At 27.0% G+C, this 19,460-nt stretch overlaps 4 protein-coding genes across 4 annotated transcripts in view; 3 read left to right on the top strand and 1 right to left on the bottom strand.

The window, feature by feature from the left end:
- The window catches only part of LOC127291092 (arrestin domain-containing protein 4), a 93,737-nt gene extending 84,444 nt beyond the window's left edge, over positions 1-9,293 (bottom strand). Inside the window, exon 1 of the mRNA XM_051320023.1 lies at positions 8,593-9,293. The gene's annotated coding sequence lies outside the window, so the exon portion shown is untranslated. The remainder of the gene's footprint in view (positions 1-8,592) is intronic.
- The window catches only part of LOC127291076 (pleckstrin homology-like domain family B member 1), a 33,500-nt gene extending 18,354 nt beyond the window's left edge, over positions 1-15,146 (top strand). Inside the window, exons 4-14 of the mRNA XM_051319995.1 lie at positions 16-1,159; positions 1,315-1,757; positions 1,877-2,367; positions 2,476-2,849; positions 3,064-3,214; positions 3,308-3,530; positions 3,624-3,780; positions 6,663-6,789; positions 12,452-12,616; positions 12,890-13,147; positions 13,219-15,146. Coding sequence (XP_051175952.1) covers positions 16-1,159; positions 1,315-1,757; positions 1,877-2,367; positions 2,476-2,849; positions 3,064-3,214; positions 3,308-3,530; positions 3,624-3,780; positions 6,663-6,789; positions 12,452-12,616; positions 12,890-13,147; positions 13,219-13,407 — 3,722 coding nt within the window. The 3' untranslated portion in view covers positions 13,408-15,146. The remainder of the gene's footprint in view (positions 1-15; positions 1,160-1,314; positions 1,758-1,876; positions 2,368-2,475; positions 2,850-3,063; positions 3,215-3,307; positions 3,531-3,623; positions 3,781-6,662; positions 6,790-12,451; positions 12,617-12,889; positions 13,148-13,218) is intronic.
- Positions 15,147-15,359: 213 nt separating this feature from the next.
- On the top strand, positions 15,360-16,414 carry LOC127291098 (peptidyl-tRNA hydrolase ICT1, mitochondrial). Its single transcript, XM_051320028.1, has 3 exons — positions 15,360-15,632; positions 15,825-16,013; positions 16,092-16,414. The coding sequence occupies exons 1-3, from the start codon at positions 15,474-15,476 to the stop codon at positions 16,344-16,346; spliced, it is 603 nt and encodes a 200-aa protein (XP_051175985.1). The 5' UTR covers positions 15,360-15,473; the 3' UTR covers positions 16,347-16,414.
- A 397-nt stretch (positions 16,415-16,811) lies between these two features.
- LOC127291088 (clusterin-associated protein 1) lies at positions 16,812-19,442 on the top strand. Its single transcript, XM_051320017.1, has 6 exons — positions 16,812-16,950; positions 17,022-17,218; positions 17,484-17,879; positions 18,244-18,482; positions 18,658-18,818; positions 18,959-19,442. The coding sequence occupies exons 1-6, from the start codon at positions 16,929-16,931 to the stop codon at positions 19,243-19,245; spliced, it is 1,302 nt and encodes a 433-aa protein (XP_051175974.1). The 5' UTR covers positions 16,812-16,928; the 3' UTR covers positions 19,246-19,442.
- Positions 19,443-19,460: the final 18 nt, after the last annotated feature.

The following is a 19,460-nucleotide window of genomic DNA, read 5'->3' as shown; positions in this document are numbered from 1 at the left end:
ATATTGATTTTCCAGGTTGTATGCTCTCAATAGGAAGATCAAATTACATGAGGTTTAATCATCCAGCCGAAGCGAAACAATTAAGATCTGTCCTGCCAAATTCAAGAATATCAATGGCGCCGATTTCGTTCTCTCTCTCTGAAACTTTAGAGAGTCATTTAGAACGTAAACCGCCAGTGCCACCGCGAAAATCACCACGAAATTCATGTTCAGATGAGGAAATTGGTTTTCTGAGTAAATTAACAAAATTTGAAATGTTAGCTAGACAAAATGGAAATTGTGTTTCACCAAAAGTATTTCCAGCCGGTGGTCTCACGACAAATGTACCAGCTGATCAAATTCTTGGTCATTCACGATCATCGAGTCTAGCATCGCTATCAAAACATACTGTAAGTCCTCTACAAAATCTCACGAATTTTGATCGAAGTCGATCAAATACACCATCATTAAATAACAGTCCCGGTAATCTTCATCGTCTAGATGATTGCAAGAAAATAGAAATTACACCCAATCAACAATCATATCAAATACCATCACCAAATCATAATCACATACAAATTATATCAGCAGCTGAATCCTATTTAAATGCCTATAAATCAAATTTAAATTATAATAATAATGAAAATCAAGATCTAATGACAAGAAGTTTAATTTGTCAAAGAAGTGGTGATTTAGAAAGACTTAGCAGTGATTTTGATATGAGCCAAAGTCTCATTGTTGCTAAAACAACAACTGAATATGTTCAAGTTGAAAAATTTGGTTCTAATCCAAATCTCTATAATCGAACAGGTGATATTAATGGTTCGTGTAATAAATATTTACAAGAATATTGTTTTAATTCAAATATGAGAAAAGTTCAACCAATGAGTCCGGCATTTAATCGAAATCCAAGATATGAGAGTAAAAAAAATGTTGTTCGTGTTAAGAGTCCCACGCCAAGTACAGGAAGCGGATGTTCTTTAGAAGAACTTAGGGAGAGGCAGGTTGATGCAGAGAACAAGAGAAGAGAGGCTGAAAATAGACGGAAGCAAGCTCAGGAAGAGAGATTGAGAGAACAAGAGATGGAGAAGCAAGAGAAACTTAGACTGGAAGAGATTCTGGCAATGTGTGCAGAATACGAGAGACAGACCACTATTGATAAACCCAGACAACCTAACAGGTAATTTAGATTCTGCTATCTTTTAAAGTTCAAATTCCTAAAATATTTTTTTTTCATCACTTTCATATTATTGATAAAAATTGAAAAAAAATCTGAATTTTAATAAACGAAATGAATTTTTAATTATAATAAAAAATTAAATTTATATTTTTCAGAATAATGACAAATGGTTCGTTAACAAGGGACAAAAGATCCGGTCACAATTCGCCATTTGGAAGTCCAAAGAGCACTTCAAAAATTCAGCCACACTTTGCGTTTGAATCATCAAAAGAAAACAAATCAATGGTCTATGAGAATATAAATGTACAAAATTCAAATATGACCTTTCAAAATGGAGAAACGTCAAATATCTCGAATATTGTTCATAATGAAAATGGAAATAAATTTACAGTCAAAGATTCTCAACCAACTACACCAAACAATAATCAAACTACAAAATGGCCTAATTTTTATAACAAAGAACAATCCAATTATTTTACATCAACGTCTAATTTCGAAAGTCCTAATTATGAAAATATTAAAATTAAAAATAGTATTCATCCTAAAGAAACACTAATTGTTCACGAAAGGTCTAAAAGTGAATCTCCATCGATCTACGGTAATATCATTTTCTCAGTTTATTTTTTAATTTTCTTCAGAATTAAAAATTTTTTTTTTTAATAAATTATCAAATACTCGTGATAGAAATTATTTATTAATCAGAAATCTTGTTTACAGCTAAGATAAATGGAACAAAATTAGATAGTCAAAATGTTGTATCTCAAAATTATGAAAATTTTCTACCATTAAATGGAAATATTAGTATTTATGAGAATGTTGTAATGCCACGAAATAATACACAAGTAATGTCAAATACTTTGCCAAGGAGAAAAAGTATAAAATCCAATAAAATCTGTGACATTACTGATAATAATAAATTGATAGTTTCCGATGATGATCTATTAGATGCGATTGAACAGCTGAAAATGTTGCCAAAGTGTAATGACACAGTACGAAACAACATACCCAAGAGGATCAACACGGAAAAAGATAATGTCAAATCAAAAGAAATAAAGACTGACAAGGATAAAAAAGTACACGAGGAGGAAGATCGAAAAAAGTATATGGAATTTTTGGAAAATGAAAAACGCCACATTCTTGGGAATATGGAAGTTTTTAAAAGAAGTATTGCTGATATAGAAAATCAAGAGGAGGAAATAAATAGAGAGGTAAATTTACCATTAATTAAAGAATCCTAAAAATTAAACATAATTTTAAAAACAAAATTAAGAAAAATAATAATATAATTCGTTTCTTAAATTTACTATTTATTTTAGCTCGAATTGGAAAAAGCTCTTTTATCTGCCGAATATGAATCAGAATCTTTGAAACTCACTCAGGATGAGAGTGAAAAAATAAAAATTCAGATGCGTATAAATGAATTGGAAAGAGAAATGTCGCAGGATAGTACATCTCAAGCAAATTTACAAGGAGAAGCAAGACAACGAGTTCAAAATGCGCAACAGCTTTGCAATGAATTTGAAGATGAACTTTCAAATTGCATAAATGTCGAGATTCGAGAAGAGCTTGCTAACAAATTAAGCACGCAGCAGGATATTTTTGAAACTGAGAGAAAAGCTTTTGAAGATTTAGAATTTCATCATCTAGAAGAAGAAGCAAGTAAATTGGCTACAAGAGAAGAATTACAAAGGTAATAAATTTTATTTATACAAAATGAATACTTATAAGAAATATGCAAATTCAACATTAGAATTAGTATTCAAAAAGGTCAAAAAGTCAAGGTAATTAGAGCAAACGCTGTAATTTTTACAAAAATTAATTTCTAATAATAATTTATGAAACCAAAAAAATTTTTTTATAAAAGTCTAAACAATTCAATAAGATTTAAGTTTGATTTGTTTCAGGTATCTCAGTGAACTGTCAACGAGAATAGAAAGCAGAAAAGTTCAACTTACACATTTGGAATCACAAAAGTCTGAAATTAAAAACTCAGCTACCAAAGATACGAAAAATCTAGAAAGACAAAAATTAGGTCACCTGAGAAGATTGGAGGAAGTATGTAAATGATGATTAAAATTAATTTATAAAAAACAAATTATTTTACATAAATTAGAATTATAAATTATTTTTTTTTCTCCATTTAATCAGGGACGAAATCGATTACGAGCGATTGAAGACGAATTGGAAAATCTAGCTAGAAATGCACCAGAATGTGATGAAAAACGATCTCCCAGTAGAGAGGATTTTGATAGAATATCAAGAGTCACAACTGATTCTCCAATAGTCAACAATCAGGGTAGTTTGGGAAGAAAAACAATAGAGTCACTAAAGGAAATAGAGAGAAATCGACAACTTCATCTAGCAAAACAAGGTTCTATATTTTTTTTAATTATCCCAATTTCTAACTTTTTCAATTAGCTAATTTTTAATTATCTGATTATGTATAATATTTTTTGTTTTTTAGGTAGCCAAGTGATTTCCGAGGAACGACGAAGGGTAGAAGAATTAAAAAGAAGAGTTCAAGATGAAGTCCGTTCACAATGGGAAGAAAGAAAAATGAATTGCACTTCATTCAACAGTGTGGAATCCGGAGAGGAATCCAGTTATGGTCCTACTGAAAGGTAAGAATCTTTAAATTCAAATTTTTCATCAAAATAATTTACGATTTTTTTTTTTTTAATTATTTTTTTGAAAAACTCTTTTAGAATAGCAAAAAAAAAAAAAAGTCGAAAAATTAGACAAGTAATAAAATTATTGTCTTAAAACTGACAAGGCAATAGAATTTAATGGTCTTGGGACAATATTCAGTTCACGTTTACTGAATAACGGAATTCTTATTCTGCTGCTGAAAAAGGTAGTTTTATGATCGACATTGGAGTGGGTTATCTACTGTTGAAAGCGATATAGAGGAATTGTCATAGCTACCCACGTTATTTAAGTTATAAAGGTGCCGCAAGAGAACATTGTTATCTCAGTGCGTTTAAATGAATCTAAAGGATCGATAAAAGTGTCTGTTAAAATTGTCAGTTTCGATTTAAAAAAAAGAAAAAGCCTTTTGTCTCTAAAATTATTTTTTCGTGCCAAAAATCAGATTCCCACATTTCGTTTCAATTTTGAGAGAAAATTTTTAATCTATACAATTATATTTTTATTTATTATTAAATTACTAATTTGTGAATAACAAAAGAATTTTTTGCATTTCCAAACATATATAAATAAAGGAGAAAGTGTATTATTTTTACGACACTGTCACGCCTTTTTTTTTATAAAAGTGGAATTCCCTTCTTTTTGTGTGACAAATTTGCATTTCTCTTTTCTTTAAAAAAAAAAAGATTAATTACGTTTTAAATATATTTTTAACAATAATAATAATAATTATTATTTCACTTTCTCTAAATGTCTAATAATACATTGTAACAACAGAAAACTCGATGAAATTTAAGTCAAGTGTTATCAGTAGATATGATATCTTAAGAAACGTTTTCCCATCAATGCTCTGATTGGCTATGATTTTTAACTAATCAGTATCTTTAATTACTGCAATATTTTGAAAAGTTTCAGTCATTTGGTGAATGATGAGTCGAATTTTTTAAACTCTAAATTTTTAATATACCGGAAATTATCCCGTATAAATTGAATTTATCGGAAAAAAAATTTTTGTCCTACATAATTAAAAAATTTATAATTAAAAAATAATTCAAGTAAACTTATTCAGAAAGTTGAATTAGATGAGAAGAAATCTAACTACAGTGTGAACTCATAACGTAAAAGAAATAAAATGAAACTTAAACGTACAATGTTCACTTTCAGTTTAAAATAAGCGAGGATTGATTCATCATCCGTTATCTGCTTATATGTATGACATGAAAAAGTGAAAATAATTGGAATTAAAAAATCCTTATTAAAAATTTATATTATTATTGTTATTATAATTTCAAAAAAAAAAAATTCAAATATGACATCATTTTTTTAATTTTATCTATAAAGGATGTGCTATAATTTCGTTGCAGAATTTATTTAACCAGTGTATGATAAAGTTACGTGTACGACAGTGGTAATGGGCAATATACAAAGCATGTCATTAAATTCATAAGGTCCGATCTTTGTACATATATGTATATAGAGATCGAGCGAGCAATTATTGCACTCAGTAAGAACCGTGACGCGATGACGGAAATATTCAAGACTTCCTTACATTTCTTTTAAAACAACTTTCCTTGATGAAAATTATCAATAAAAAAAAAAAAAAAAAAAATACAAAGTGAAGTGATATGATTAACAAGTTATTGATATTTTTAAATGTAACGAAATGGAAAATGAAATCAATTTATGTGAATCATGATAACAAATAAAGAAAATTTAGTTTGTTTGTTTGTAAATCAAAATAAATTTAATATTTAATTAATAATATAAAAAAAAAATGAACTGGAATATTTTTTAAATTATAAAAAAATTTTTTTTTCCTTTTGAAATAAATACTAAATATACTTTTTTACTTTCACGTGTATCGCTAAAACGAAAGTCAATAATACTTGAATATTTTCGTCCAAGTTTAATAGTGTAAATAAACTTTTAAAAAAAATAATTTCTAATTGAAATTTATAAATAGTCTTTTGTCATAATTTTTATTTCATCGAATGTAGAAAAGCTGATAATAATTTAAGATAAAAATTTATTCACAAGAACATTTATTGATTTTAACGACAGTGATCAATTAAATTTAAAAGAGGAATTTTTAAAAAGTAATAAAAATGTCATTGTTAAAGGAAAATTAGTCCTTGATCCTGACGTGAATGATATCATGAAATAAAATGAAATCTTAGTGTGTGAAGGGAGTGATGACAAAGCATCGTTAAAATTTCAAGTCCTGACAGACACTATTTCTTGTGGCACACGTACGCTTTTTTGTGTGTGATTTTTTTTTTTAATATCGTGTGGAAAAATGATAGCAATGATTAAAAAAATTTATTAGAAAAAATTTTTGAAAAAAAAGTGATGCGTTAAAAAATGAATCGAATGGGAATTAGAGATGAGATTAGACTCAGAGGATGTTGCCTAATAACTTTAATCACAAGTAATAAATGTTACTTAACGAGCAAGGATTGGCTAAATAAAAATTGCTATAGGCCCGTGGAAAGATGCCTCAGAGATTTACATCGACGATATTTGTGAGTTGAGTCTCTTTAATCTATCACCGACCGGTTTTCTTGGCGGGAGGTTACTTTTTTATTTTTTAAATGCGTTTTTTTTATATACGTTTGAATAATACTTGTAAGAGAGTTTCTCCTTATATATTATACTCTCGACCTGTTGATCCAAGAACCTCGATCTTATGGAAATATAGAGGAATACAATTTTTTTTTTTTTTAATAGAGAAATTAAGATGACCAATGTGAGAAAGAATTTTTATAAACAATTGTTTATTAATTTAAAAGAAAATTAAAATCGAATTTTCGATTAAATATTTCTATGTAAAAAATTAAATGCCCTATGATGATTTCAGTGGGAGCGGCAGTGATGGTGCTGAAGGAGCAACCAGTGATAAATTATCGCCAAGTAAACTTTCAGAATTTACCTCCCCAAGTCCTGGACCATCAAATAATTCATATTCACTTCTTTCTACTGAAAATGTAAGTTCCTTGAAATTTTTCTTTAAAGAGACTTTAATTTAAAATAATAAATTTTCCACCGTATAGAAAAATGCCAGTCACGAAATGTTAGTTTTTGAAATAATTGTAGTTTTTTTTTTTAATTTGTAAACTATAATTAAATATTAACCTTTGTTAACAATTACTAGAGCGTAAAATACTAACTAGAGCATACAAAATGAATTTAAATTATATGTAACTATAAATAAATAAATAGCAATCATTCAGAATTTCTCATTTACTTGGCGTTTATTGATAGTTGGCATAAGTAACGTCTGCTTTTGAAGTCACGTGTGAAGTATTCAATTTTTCAAAAACTTTAACATTTCGTAATTCATAGCATATGAAAGAATTTATTGAGTGGCATTAAATTCTAAGGTTTTTTTTTTACAATTTTGATTCATAATGAATATTTTGACTGCTCTACCGGTAAATTTTAAAAAATATTCTATACGAATAAAATGGATTTTCAACGGTCTATTAAAATTTCAAAACAAGTTCATTACTTTAAATTTTATGATGACACGAAGGTGATTTTCAAAATATTCAAGTTTTGAAAATAAGTCAGTATTTGAATATCTTCCTGGTCAGGCAAAGAATAACATAATCCTTCAATAATTTTTTACTAAATAAGCTTTTTCCGTGATAAATTTTACTGAATATATCTCTAAAATATTCGATGTTTTAGCGAAATATTTTTTAAAACCACTAGTGTATATCATTTAAAAATAATATAAATTTAATTTTCTTCCTTAATTTTATGTTTTGATTTTTTTTTTTCAATGAGATTAATTTTATAAAATATGTATAGATAATTGTATTTCACAAATGCCCTGATTCTAGGGCAAACATTTTCGTCATTCGGCATACTTTTTCGCAAGCGGGTCGCATCTGGACTGTATCCGCGTCATGTCTACATTTTGCAGACAACCCTGCACATAGTATTAGGAAGGTCAATTTTTGACACTCAAAGACACACTTGCTTTTAAATTCATTTACAGCATCTAACGACAGTCAATCAAAATATAAATAATTTCAATATAATTATAACTTCACTTTAATATCACGCCAACAATTTACTAACTAATGGCAAAAAATTACAAGTAATTTCAAATTAGTTAAAATTTTTACAAATTTAGATTAAAGAATACTATTTTTATTTTGCCATAAAATATTTCAAATATTGTTTAATGAAATTTAAATTTCGTCGTAGATTGCTATGAATGAATTTGTTATAGGCGGGGGCGAGTTTTCACGCGCATAAAGAGGTGGACGAAATTTTTGCAGAATAATAACAGGGAAACTAACGTCGCGCAGTTCAGTCCCCGCTATACATTCGACTTGTTAACTATCTATCAATAATTGATATTATTTTAACAGAAATAATTAATCATTAGTGTCTTTTAAAAATTACCTTTACAACACACTAATTTATATATTTTTTTATTTATTCTTTAAAACCCCTTTTTTTAAAAATTATGTCCTTAATGTGGATAAATTATGTCAAGACAAGGAATAAAAATAAGCACATTAAAAAGAAACGAGTAAGTTTCTCATAAATTTTTAAATAACTTTTGTTTAATTATAAAATTATAAAAATTGTATTTTTATAAAATGCTATTAACACTGCATGAGTTTACGAAACGATTGAGCCTACTTAAGAAACGGTGCTCGTACGGGTGCTTTAATTGTCGGGTTGGAGTGTTAATTTTTGAGACACGCATTAAATTTAAGAAATTGTTTCTTATTAGATAAAAAATTAATATTTAGAATGAATGTACTCACCGTTGATGACTTCCGTCCTGGAACTGCGTCTCCTATTTGCTCTCGATTCAGCCTTCTTAAGGTTCTCTTCATTGAACTTCACTTAGGTCGCACAATTTATTTGCACTTTTTATACATACCACGCACTTAACACTTTTCACAATGGGGACACTATTTCACTTCACATGACACTTCCTATCGCTGGGCACACTCACACAACACCTGGGTTCATCTAAGAATTTACTGATTCTTATAATATTTTACTTTTCACAGTATATAGGTCACCTATGGTGCTAGTGACATTTATATACACACTATATCACTGTTGATTTGGTCTTCGTTATCACTAATTTCACATCACAATAAAAAGTGCGTTCGTTAAAAAGTTCACATAAACACTGCAACTGGTACTAACAAAGTTCGTTTACATCAAAATTGAGTCTAGATAACACTTATCTTATTGCAACTGCGAGTTTAATGTTTTAATACCGCACATGGAAGGTCCTTAAAAGATTATTGCTTTCACGTTTGATCTGATCTATTCCATTGTATGATGCACATGGAACACTAAAACTTCTGCTACGTATTTAGGAGGCGAAAATTTTTATATTTCACATCACATTTCCGTCAGCATTTAAAAATCCATTTACTGCTGCTTAAAATTTTGTTAGTTTACAGAATTAGGTCTCTTCTTTCCTTTACTATTGGTATTAAAATTTTTATACATAGAAGAACATAAGTTCTTAAAAGATTATTGTTTGTACTAGCGTACTCTATTGATTCTGACTTCTTGACTATCACTGTAGAATGTTTGAAAAAAATTTTATACTCCATTTATGTTACAACTTGTATTTTCTTGTTGGAGTGTCACTAAACAAATCTGTTGACCTTCAGCATTCTATAACAAAGAAACCGTAAAATGTAATTAATAACAATGATGAACATGATATCAACATAATTTAATCGTCAAAATATTATTTTTTGAGTTCTGGGGTCATGGGAAAGTTAATTTATAATTCTTCTACCCAGTACAGAATTATTAGCAAATTAACGAATGCATTCTAATGCTTATGAAGTATTTTATTTTCTGTATTCATTGACTATCTACTTCTGCAACAGAATTGCTGTACTGTACTTTACGAAAAGCAGTACAAAATTTTTAGAATTTGACAAAAATTATAACTAAAGGGTTAATAAGTACATAATAAAAGAGCTCTTGTCAAAAATTCTGTTCAAAAATTCCAAAGGTAATTGCGAACTTATGATTGTGAAGTGCCTTTACCCTTGCACTGATTCGAGAGTACGACATCCAAAAAGAAATTACATAATACTTGACTGACCCAGATTTCACAGAAGACAACTTTACTAATTAATTAAATCAAATGCGAGAAAACTTTTTTTCAAAAAATTATGTGCAAAATACTATCTGTATGACTTCAAATAGGTGTAAATTTCCAACACATAAAAGTATTAGTTTACTCGTGTTTATTAACATTTTCTGGCAAAATTATTGTAGACAGGTGTTTAGTGACAATTGCTCTGTGAATCATTACAATCTCATGCGTCAGAAAACCATTTTTGAAATAAATATATATATTTTTTTTTTTTAACGAAGTAAACATTAAAAAGTGGTAAACATATTTTGTTCAATTTAAAGTAACTTATTACAGATTTACACTAAATGAAAAGTAATAAGTCAATAATTATTTCGTATTGAAATTTTTGCCTAAAAATCTGTTTTCGTTTTCGTTTTCTTTTTCTCGTGTCATTAAAAGTTAAAACTATGTATTGACAGCGTAGTGTCTATTTTCATCGAGGATGTCTTAAAATTTTAGTGCGTTGACGTGAATGAGGACTTATGTATTAACTCAACTATACAGTTGCTCAAAATTTGACTAACACGCTGCATTCTTGCACGATGTGCAACAAAAATAAAGAACACTAACCGGGGAACTCCCTCCTGAAGAATTAATCTTGCTATAGAACATTTAACTAAAAATATCATTTCTGAGAAACAGTGAGTGAGTGAGTGAGAAGCTCAAACTAAAGAACTGAAAATCTAACGTGCAAAATAGTGAGTGGGATTTTAGCATTCATGTCTGACGATCTTATCTTCTTTTAGATATTGTTCTCTTTTTTTTCCTCAAATACAAAGATTTTTAAAAATATATGAAAAAACGAAAAAATTTTATTATTGCAATAAAAGTATAAAGCAGTTCTCTATTGTTAAAAATGGGGAAAAACCCATTCTGACCTTGTAAAAATCAATTCGCTAGATTTTGAAATTTTCTATAGTACAACTGAAGGATTATTGTAATTAGGATAAGCTTCAGAACATCTGGTACAGACTAAATAAAACTGGTCAATTGTCACATCTGCCTCATTGTCTACATAATCATTAATTTGAATATACCTGGAAGTATCTATTGTACAAGTATTACTAGGATTTATTTTGAATTTAAAACTGATTTTCAGAAGTAAGGCTCAATTCATAAGCATATGAACCCATTTCCGCCACCTACATCTTTTCTTCTCTTGGTTAAATAATCTTTTTTATTAATCCTAATAAAAACCGTAACTCTATATGTCAACGAACTTAAAATACTTAACTTTTTTAAACTCCGTTAATTATAATTATGATCTTCCTATTTAATGAATTTCACCTTTCTTAATGAACTATTTTATTTTCTTTGAATCGCGTTAATAAGCTCTTTATATGTAAATACAATTGACACCGTTAAAGCCTTTAAAGGATTAATCTAAAATAAATTAATACCAGATACTGTGGATTTGGACAATAAATTCTCCAAAAGATTTAAAATACGATGTTCAGGGCTAAATAAAAAATTAAATTTGACACTGAATTCCGTGTGTGTGGGTTTTTGATAAAACATTCATGAATTTAATGGATCGTTATTCTTTGAATGCACAGAACATTTTATTATATATACGATTGTATGTTGACTTATATATTTCTGGACTTTGGGAAACTTATAAAAAGAATATATTATTCAATTTTAACTCGTCAAAAAAGATAATACTTTCAGTCAGATGTAACAATTTTCAAGGTTGAAGAATGAACCTTACATTCATACAAAAATTATCTGGCAATGCGCATAAGAATTTTTGTTATGTGAATAGTCACCAAGAAAAACAATTCGTCCGCGAAGATGAATAAGATGAAATACTAAAAACAATAAAGTTAATTTTAAAATTCAAGAAACTTATATACCAATCCAATTTTAGTATCTGCATTTTATTTCAAAAAAACGTTCTCTCTAGAGGAAAAAAAAATAACTTTTTCAGATCTAGAATTTAGTTTACAATTAAAAAAAAATTCTACTTATAGTGAAAGTGAATTTTTTTAAAACAAATACCATTTAATTGACTAAAATTATAATTATTTGATTAATTATTTATGATAATAATCTAAATTAAAATTAATAATTTTCAAAACGAAATGCCAAGAATTGTGGTGGACCAGTTAATTATAACAATTCTTGAACAGAGGACATTTTTCTGACTGTCCTAGACCTCGGAGTAAAATATTGTCATGTCAAAAAATACAACTAAATTTTTGTAATAAAATTTTTATAATAAATTAAAATATTTACCTTAATAACAAATTTTCAGCATCAAGGAGATTATTTCAAACTAAATAGCCCTCGGAGATCCCTACTTTCAAGTTAAATTTTCCATTCAGAAAATGTGAAAAATAACCGTAAAAATAGACCGAGTTCTAAAAAGTCTGTGTGAATTTTTGTACGTCATTCGGGATAGAATCTGCAAAAAGAAAAATTAAAATACTATCAGCGCTGTACTAACATGTAGTTAAATATTTTTTTAAATATTCTAAGACATAAATAATTTCTTTCTATAGATGAGGGATGACAGAAGAACATCATTGGAAAATGAACGCTACAGTACAACGAGTGTTGGAATTCTAGATGGAAATGGAAGTCGTCCTTTATCACAGACCTCAAGTGAAATGGATACATTAGGAAATTCGCAAACTATCAAACACCGAGAAAAAGCTAAATTACAGGTACATTATAAATTTTATTTGTTTCTATATGTACTTAAGCAACAACTTAATGAACTAGCTCGCACAAACTTTTGTAACAGAATATTTTAGTCTCAAAGTACACACAAAGTTACTTAGATGTTAAATAATACCTTTGTTATTCTTTTTCATTTTATTTTAATTAAACATCAAACACGAATAAAATAAAGTATTCTTTTTTGACTTTATTAAAAAAAACATTATTTTTCACTTTTTAAATAAAATAAAAATTTTTTATTTTCTTTTATTTTACAGAGACCGCTCACAAGGTATCTTCCCATAAAATCAGAATCCCTTGATTTGAGATTACATATTGAAACGGCAGGACATCAACTACCACTTATTCATGATGTTTCTGTTGATACAACAAATTGTTGTGGATATTTATCAAAAATGAGTAAAAAATTTCATCATTGGAATAAACGATGGTTTGTTTTCGATAGAAAAAGAAAAACACTAGCATATTACAGTGATAATAATTCTAAAAAACCTCGTGGTGTCATTTATTTTCAGGTAAGTAGACAATATAAAAGTAAAATTTCATATGATAAAATAAATATAAATTATAAAACATTTTTTTTCAGTCTATTGAAGAAGTCTACGTGGATCATATGAATTCGGTAAAATCACCACAACCATCACTGACTTTTATCATCAAAACAACAACGCGACTTTATCATCTAATGGCACCAAGTTCAGAAGCAATGCGTGTTTGGGTCGATGTAGTTTTTACTGGAGCTGAAGGTTACCATGAATTTGATCATGGAGTTTGAAAAAAAAATTCCAATTTTTTTAATGTAAAAGTCATAAAAGGCCATTGCGTTCCTTTTTTTGAATTTGTTCATACTTGTCAAAGACGGCACTTGAAGATTTGTTGTTGAATAATTAGCATAAAATGCTAATTATTAAAAATATAAAAAAAGGAGGAAACTAAGATTACTTTGATCTTGATTTAAAATCAAAAAAAGAGATCATTGTAGATCACTGTAGAATGCTACCTATAGTGAAAAAAAAAATAACTCAAGTAGAGTATAAATTCGAGAATCACTTTTTCAAAAATTATTCGCTTCAATTTCCAAAGGTGCTAAATTATTGATAATCTAACAAAAGCTATTGTTTGGATTATTATAAACAATTTAAATTATACCTTTTAATATCATGTTTTTTTTTTGTTATACATATAGTAATATCTATAAGAAAAATTCTCTTTACGAATAAATATACGATTCTCGTAAATGATAAAGAATTGATTTTAAATAAATGATTGCAAAACCTTTTTTTTTTCGAAAAATTGCATTACACTGCCATTAGACATAAAAAAAAAATTGTCTATAGATTTTACAATCTAGCAGTTAAAGTTAATATTTTTAGATTGATTTATTGGTAATTATTATAAATATATTAAAATCAGGGCATTAGCGAGAAGTTATACAAGTATTACTCGTCGATACCTAAATATATACAAGTCTGTTAGTATATAGAAATATTAATCTAGTCTTCCAATTTAGGAAAACGTAAATGCAGGCAGAATCGTAATCTCGTTAATGAGTCTTGTTTTTATAATCAAGGCCCTTCTAATTTTTTATCGAGAAAATGCCATTTTAAGTTTTTTCGAGGAAAAACTATAAACACGTAATATACGAAATTTGTAAATATATTCTACTTCTTTTAAGCCTAGCTTAATATTTTCCTTTTACAAATTTTCTCAAATCATGGACAAAAAAAAAAAAGTATTTTTATCACAAATATATATTGTAGAAATTTTGAACATCATCATTTTCTACAAATAGTGCCAATCAGAATGACAAAGTATTAAAAAAAAAAAAAAAAAAATAGTTAATTGAAAAGTCGTAAAAAATAATAATAGGAAAGAATTCTTACAATTTTTATAAAATTTAAATTAAATTACTTTTAATTTTAAAAAAAAAAATTTTAATTATTTTATAAATATTCTAATTGGCTCTAGAAATTTGATATACGACTTCAAGTTATTTTAACCGTTAAGAAAACTTTTAAAACATCTTGTCACTATAAATTAAAATATGTAAAAAAATAGAGATAAAAATGCTTGGGAAAAATACTACATTTGACTGCTCAAGTCAAATCAAATAATTAATAAAAAAAAACTAATTCTTGCTTCCCTATTATATTTTTTGAAAACTTATACTTTATTAAAGTATTATGTATATTATATAATCCGATGCAGAATTTTATTGCGTAACATAAATCAAATTCCAATTTTATAATGGAATCTATAACTAATTATTATATGTTAATCTTGCCTGTGTGCAAGATTAAAAGTTCGCACAAAAAAATGGACAATTTTCATCATTTCTATCAAAATAATGATTTTTTTTTTTTGAATTTTTAAGGATGAATGCTTTGTTAATAAATGACTGTTTATTTACTTATGGATAAACGTTATATTTTCGTAAGTAACTATATAATGTATATTTTTAATTTTTATTCAATCACACAATGAAAATATAAAATCGAATGTCTGATAAAACAAAATTAATTATTCCTTTCTACCAATATTAAAAAAAATAAATACATTTAAAATATACTAAATAAACTGAAGTTATTATTTACCTTTAAATTAAAAATTTAATTAATTATTTTTTTGAAAAATGCTTTAATTTTTCATTAACTATTTTGAATATTATTTTGTGTCAGTAATTTTAAATTTTAGAACTAGAATCGTTTGAAGGAATCGAGAGTCGAAACTCGAAAAAACTGTCATGGCCGCGTTGTAAACATTGTACCAAAATATATTTGATTGATTTTAGTATTTTTATTAAAATTTTTATATTAAAAATTACTAAAAAAAATATATAAAATGAATCTCCTTAGGAGACAATGTTTAAAAATGTTTAGTAATGCGATAATTGTCCAAAACAATTGCAATATAATTGCACGATTGTCTTCTTTCAAAAGTGCATTTTCTCTTGAAAATATATATCCAACAAGTAATATGCAATTACATACACCCAATTTTGTAAGTATCTGAATATTAATTTTAAAAATTAGAAATTAATATTAAAAATATACGATAGGATTTTAATTTATCTAACGAATAACATAACCTCACTTTCTAGCATAAAGCTCTAAATACTCTTTATTTATATTTACAGAATTATTTATTATTTATTAAAATTTTAAATTTAATTAAAAATATTCGTATTTTTAGGTCCCTGAAGATCCAAAAGAAAAATTTAGTGGTTATATACCCATGGATAAAATAAAAATTACCCATTGTCGAAGCAGTGGACCAGGAGGTCAAAATGTTAATAAAGTTAACACAAAAGTTGATGTAAGATTTCATTTAAAAGAAGCAACGTGGCTTGATGAAGAAATTAAACAAAAATTATCAGAACAGGTAATAATTTTCTATGTAAAATCTATAATGAAGAAAATTTTAAAAAAGTATTAATTAAAAATAATTTGGTTTTTTTAGTGTAAAAATTCCATAAACAAGGAAGGTTATCTAATCATTAAATCAGAGCTAACAAGTTCACAACAACTTAACATTGTTGATGCTCTTTCTAAACTACGGAATTTAATTAGAAAAGCATTAGAAAAACCCAAGGAAACATCAGAAGAAACAAAAGAGTTCCATAGAAAAAAACAAATTGCAGCCTCTCAAAAGAGATTATATGTAAAACGAGAAAAATCACAAACTCTTCACAACAGACGAGCAACAGATTTCTAATTTGTTCTAATTATTAAAAATTTATACTGTAAATGATAATGTACAAATAAATGTTAATTATATCTAAATATACGAATTTTAATTAATTAAAATTGATAGTCAGTCGATTTTTAAATGAAAATTTATTTTTCTTTTAGTTTTAAATCCATTTCAAGAGAAAGAAAATTTTTTTTTTTTGTTTTAAAATATTCTAAACATGAAAGATTTAAAAAAAATTTTATTCAGAATGTAACTTAAAAAGATTTTTGTTAGATTGGAAACTCAGGAATTTATTTTAAATTTAAAAAATGCATTCACAAAAAAATAAATTTTTTGTAGTACTCTTGATTTAAAAAAATCAACCAAAAAAAAAAAACATTTTATCAAATTACTTATTTGAAAAAAATAATTTATCATAACCTTTGCTGAAAATAAAAATGCGTCACACGCGACCACGTGTTTACCTTGCGCACCTTATTTCTATAGCAACGCTAGATTCACAACAATTCACAATAAATCCTAAAAGGTGTAAGCAAGTGGAAATCAAATATTTTGTTTTTCTTAAGTTAATATAATAATTTTTAACTAATTTATAACAACAAAATGTCATTTCGTGATTTACGAAGTAAGTACACATTTGATAATTTTCTAAAAATCAGAAATAAGCGATTTTTTACTCACCCCCTTTTTTTGTAGACTTCACGGAGATGCTGAGGGTACTTGGATATCCTAGGTTAGTGTCCTTATCCAATTTTCGATCTCCAAATTTTCCTCTGGTTGCAGAAATACTAGTTTGGTTGGTGAAAAGATTCGATCCAGACTCAAGCATCTCAGGTGACTACGCAACCGAACAAGATCGTGTGACTTTAATTCGTCAAGTAGCAGAATTTATGGTATATAATGGAATTATTTTCACTATTGGAATATTTTCTATCTTTGTACAGCACTTTTGTCTTGAATCACGCCATTAAACACGATACAATCATGAAAAAAAATGTCACATCCCGATGACGATCCCGACTTGCAAATCTTGACATTTTACATACATAACCTCAATATTTTTCCACCATATTCACAAAATAACCCGATTTACTATTAAATATTATCACTTAGAATGTTATACTTCGAAAAAGTTGTGAAAAAATAAATTATTTATAGGCAATCACAGCAAATATAAAACTGAATACAAAGAAACTTTATCAAGCTGATGGCTACGCTGTGCAAGAGCTTCTAAAGGTCACTACACTACTGTACGAAGCTCAACTGAAAAGCTCTGAAAATTCTTCACACACAGAAACACTTCACGACTTGAAATTCGACATTTCGGATAAAATAAATGAATTAAAAAGTACAAGACAATTGGCAAGTGAACTCACAATAAACGGCGCAACACTGTTCGATCTCCTCGGGCGGGAAGCTGAACTTCGTGAAATTCGTAATTCGAAGGCTTCCCGGCAATTTGATACTTCTGAAATTGAGATGGCGCTTAAGGAAACAATTGACAATGCCAAAAGAGAAATTGACGACACAAGAAAACAAATAAATAATGTTAAGGTATGAAAAAAGCGAATTATTTATTCTCACATCCGGTCGCAGTGTGTCACTTTGTTTAACAATAACGGTTTGTTAAGTTGGAATATTCAACTGACAACTTAGTTCCGTTTACGGTCGGCAGGTGGCGCTGCATATTATATTTAAAAATTTAAAAATGCAAAAGGCGGTAATGTTATTAAAATCAATTAATTTATTTATTTAAATTAATTTATTTAAATAAATTAATTTTAATTTTAATAAATTATATAAGAAAATTTATTTCAGGTTAAATTTGATTTTCAGACATGTTTTCAAATTAAAAAAATTATTTAATTTATATTAAAAAAAAAATTAATTAATTGTAATTATATAATTCAACTTTTAGGAAACGGAACAAAATTTAGATGCTAAAATTGAAAGAAGACGAACTGAACTCGATAGGAATCAAAAGAGATTACAGACTTTAAAAAAAGTTAGACCAGCATTTATGGAAGAATTTGAAAGACTTGAAGTTGAATTAAAAAATCTTTATGAAGATTATCTTCAAAAATTTCGTTATCTGGCGTACTTAGAGCATCTTCAGGAAGATACAACAAAAGTAGAACAAGAAAGATTCGAAAGAAGGTAATTGTTATGATAATTTTTTTAAAATTAAAATTTTAATTATTAATTTTATAATTAATTTTTACAATTAATTTAATAATTTTATTTTTATGTATATATATTTTTAATTTTATTTATAATATTAAATATTATATTATTTTATGATTAACTGAATTGAAAATTATTATTTAAATAGACAAGCAGCAACTAAAAAACAATTGGAACAATTGAGAGCTGAGGATGTGAGTTTTGAAACTCTTCTCGAAGGAAATGATTCTATTTTCACTAATAATAATCTTCAGGATCCATTGGCACTTGGAGAAGTGGAAAAACGTGTTCCTGAAAATACTGCGCGAGGTAGAAAATAATTTTCGAATTTTCAATAAAAAAAAAAAAAATTAATTATATTAATTAATTTAATTTATTTTGAATTAATGAATTTGGAATTTATTTATTTATTATTTAATTATAAATATTAATTGAGAAATCAATTTTAGAAACTGGAAGAGCTTCAAAAATGCGAATTCCACAACGTAGAATTTATGGAAGTATGTCAGGAAGACAACGTGGAGTTGTTCATGAAGCAAACGAAAGTGGAGATTCTTTAGACAGCGATAGTGATTTATTGATTGATGGTGATTTAGACGATGAAGATGATGACGATGACGATGACGATATGCTTTTAAATTCTGTTCATCCAACGGGAATGACTGAATTTGATGTAAAACCAAATCAAGAAAAACGTGCTGTCAGCAAAATTGCTCATTCTGATGAAGACTTTTAAAAATCAATATTATTCGTGTACTAAAAATTGTACACTATTAAAATAAAAAAAAAATTTAATTTAATTATAGATAACAATATCAAATAATTATTGGAAATTATTTTTTATTCAAAAAGTTTATATACAATAACAATAATCATATATATATTAAAATTGTTCACTTGTAAAAATAATAATTGTGCACTATTTATAATATATATATATAGATATATACA

Source organism: Leptopilina boulardi, unplaced genomic scaffold, assembly GCF_019393585.1.
Source record: "Leptopilina boulardi isolate dan_hultmark-lab unplaced genomic scaffold, ZJU_Lbou_2.1 LbouV2_123, whole genome shotgun sequence".
Classification (NCBI taxonomy): Eukaryota; Metazoa; Arthropoda; class Insecta; order Hymenoptera; family Figitidae; genus Leptopilina; species Leptopilina boulardi.
Note: the sequence above shows the minus strand (reverse complement) of the source record. Positions and strands in the feature narration are given on the sequence as shown.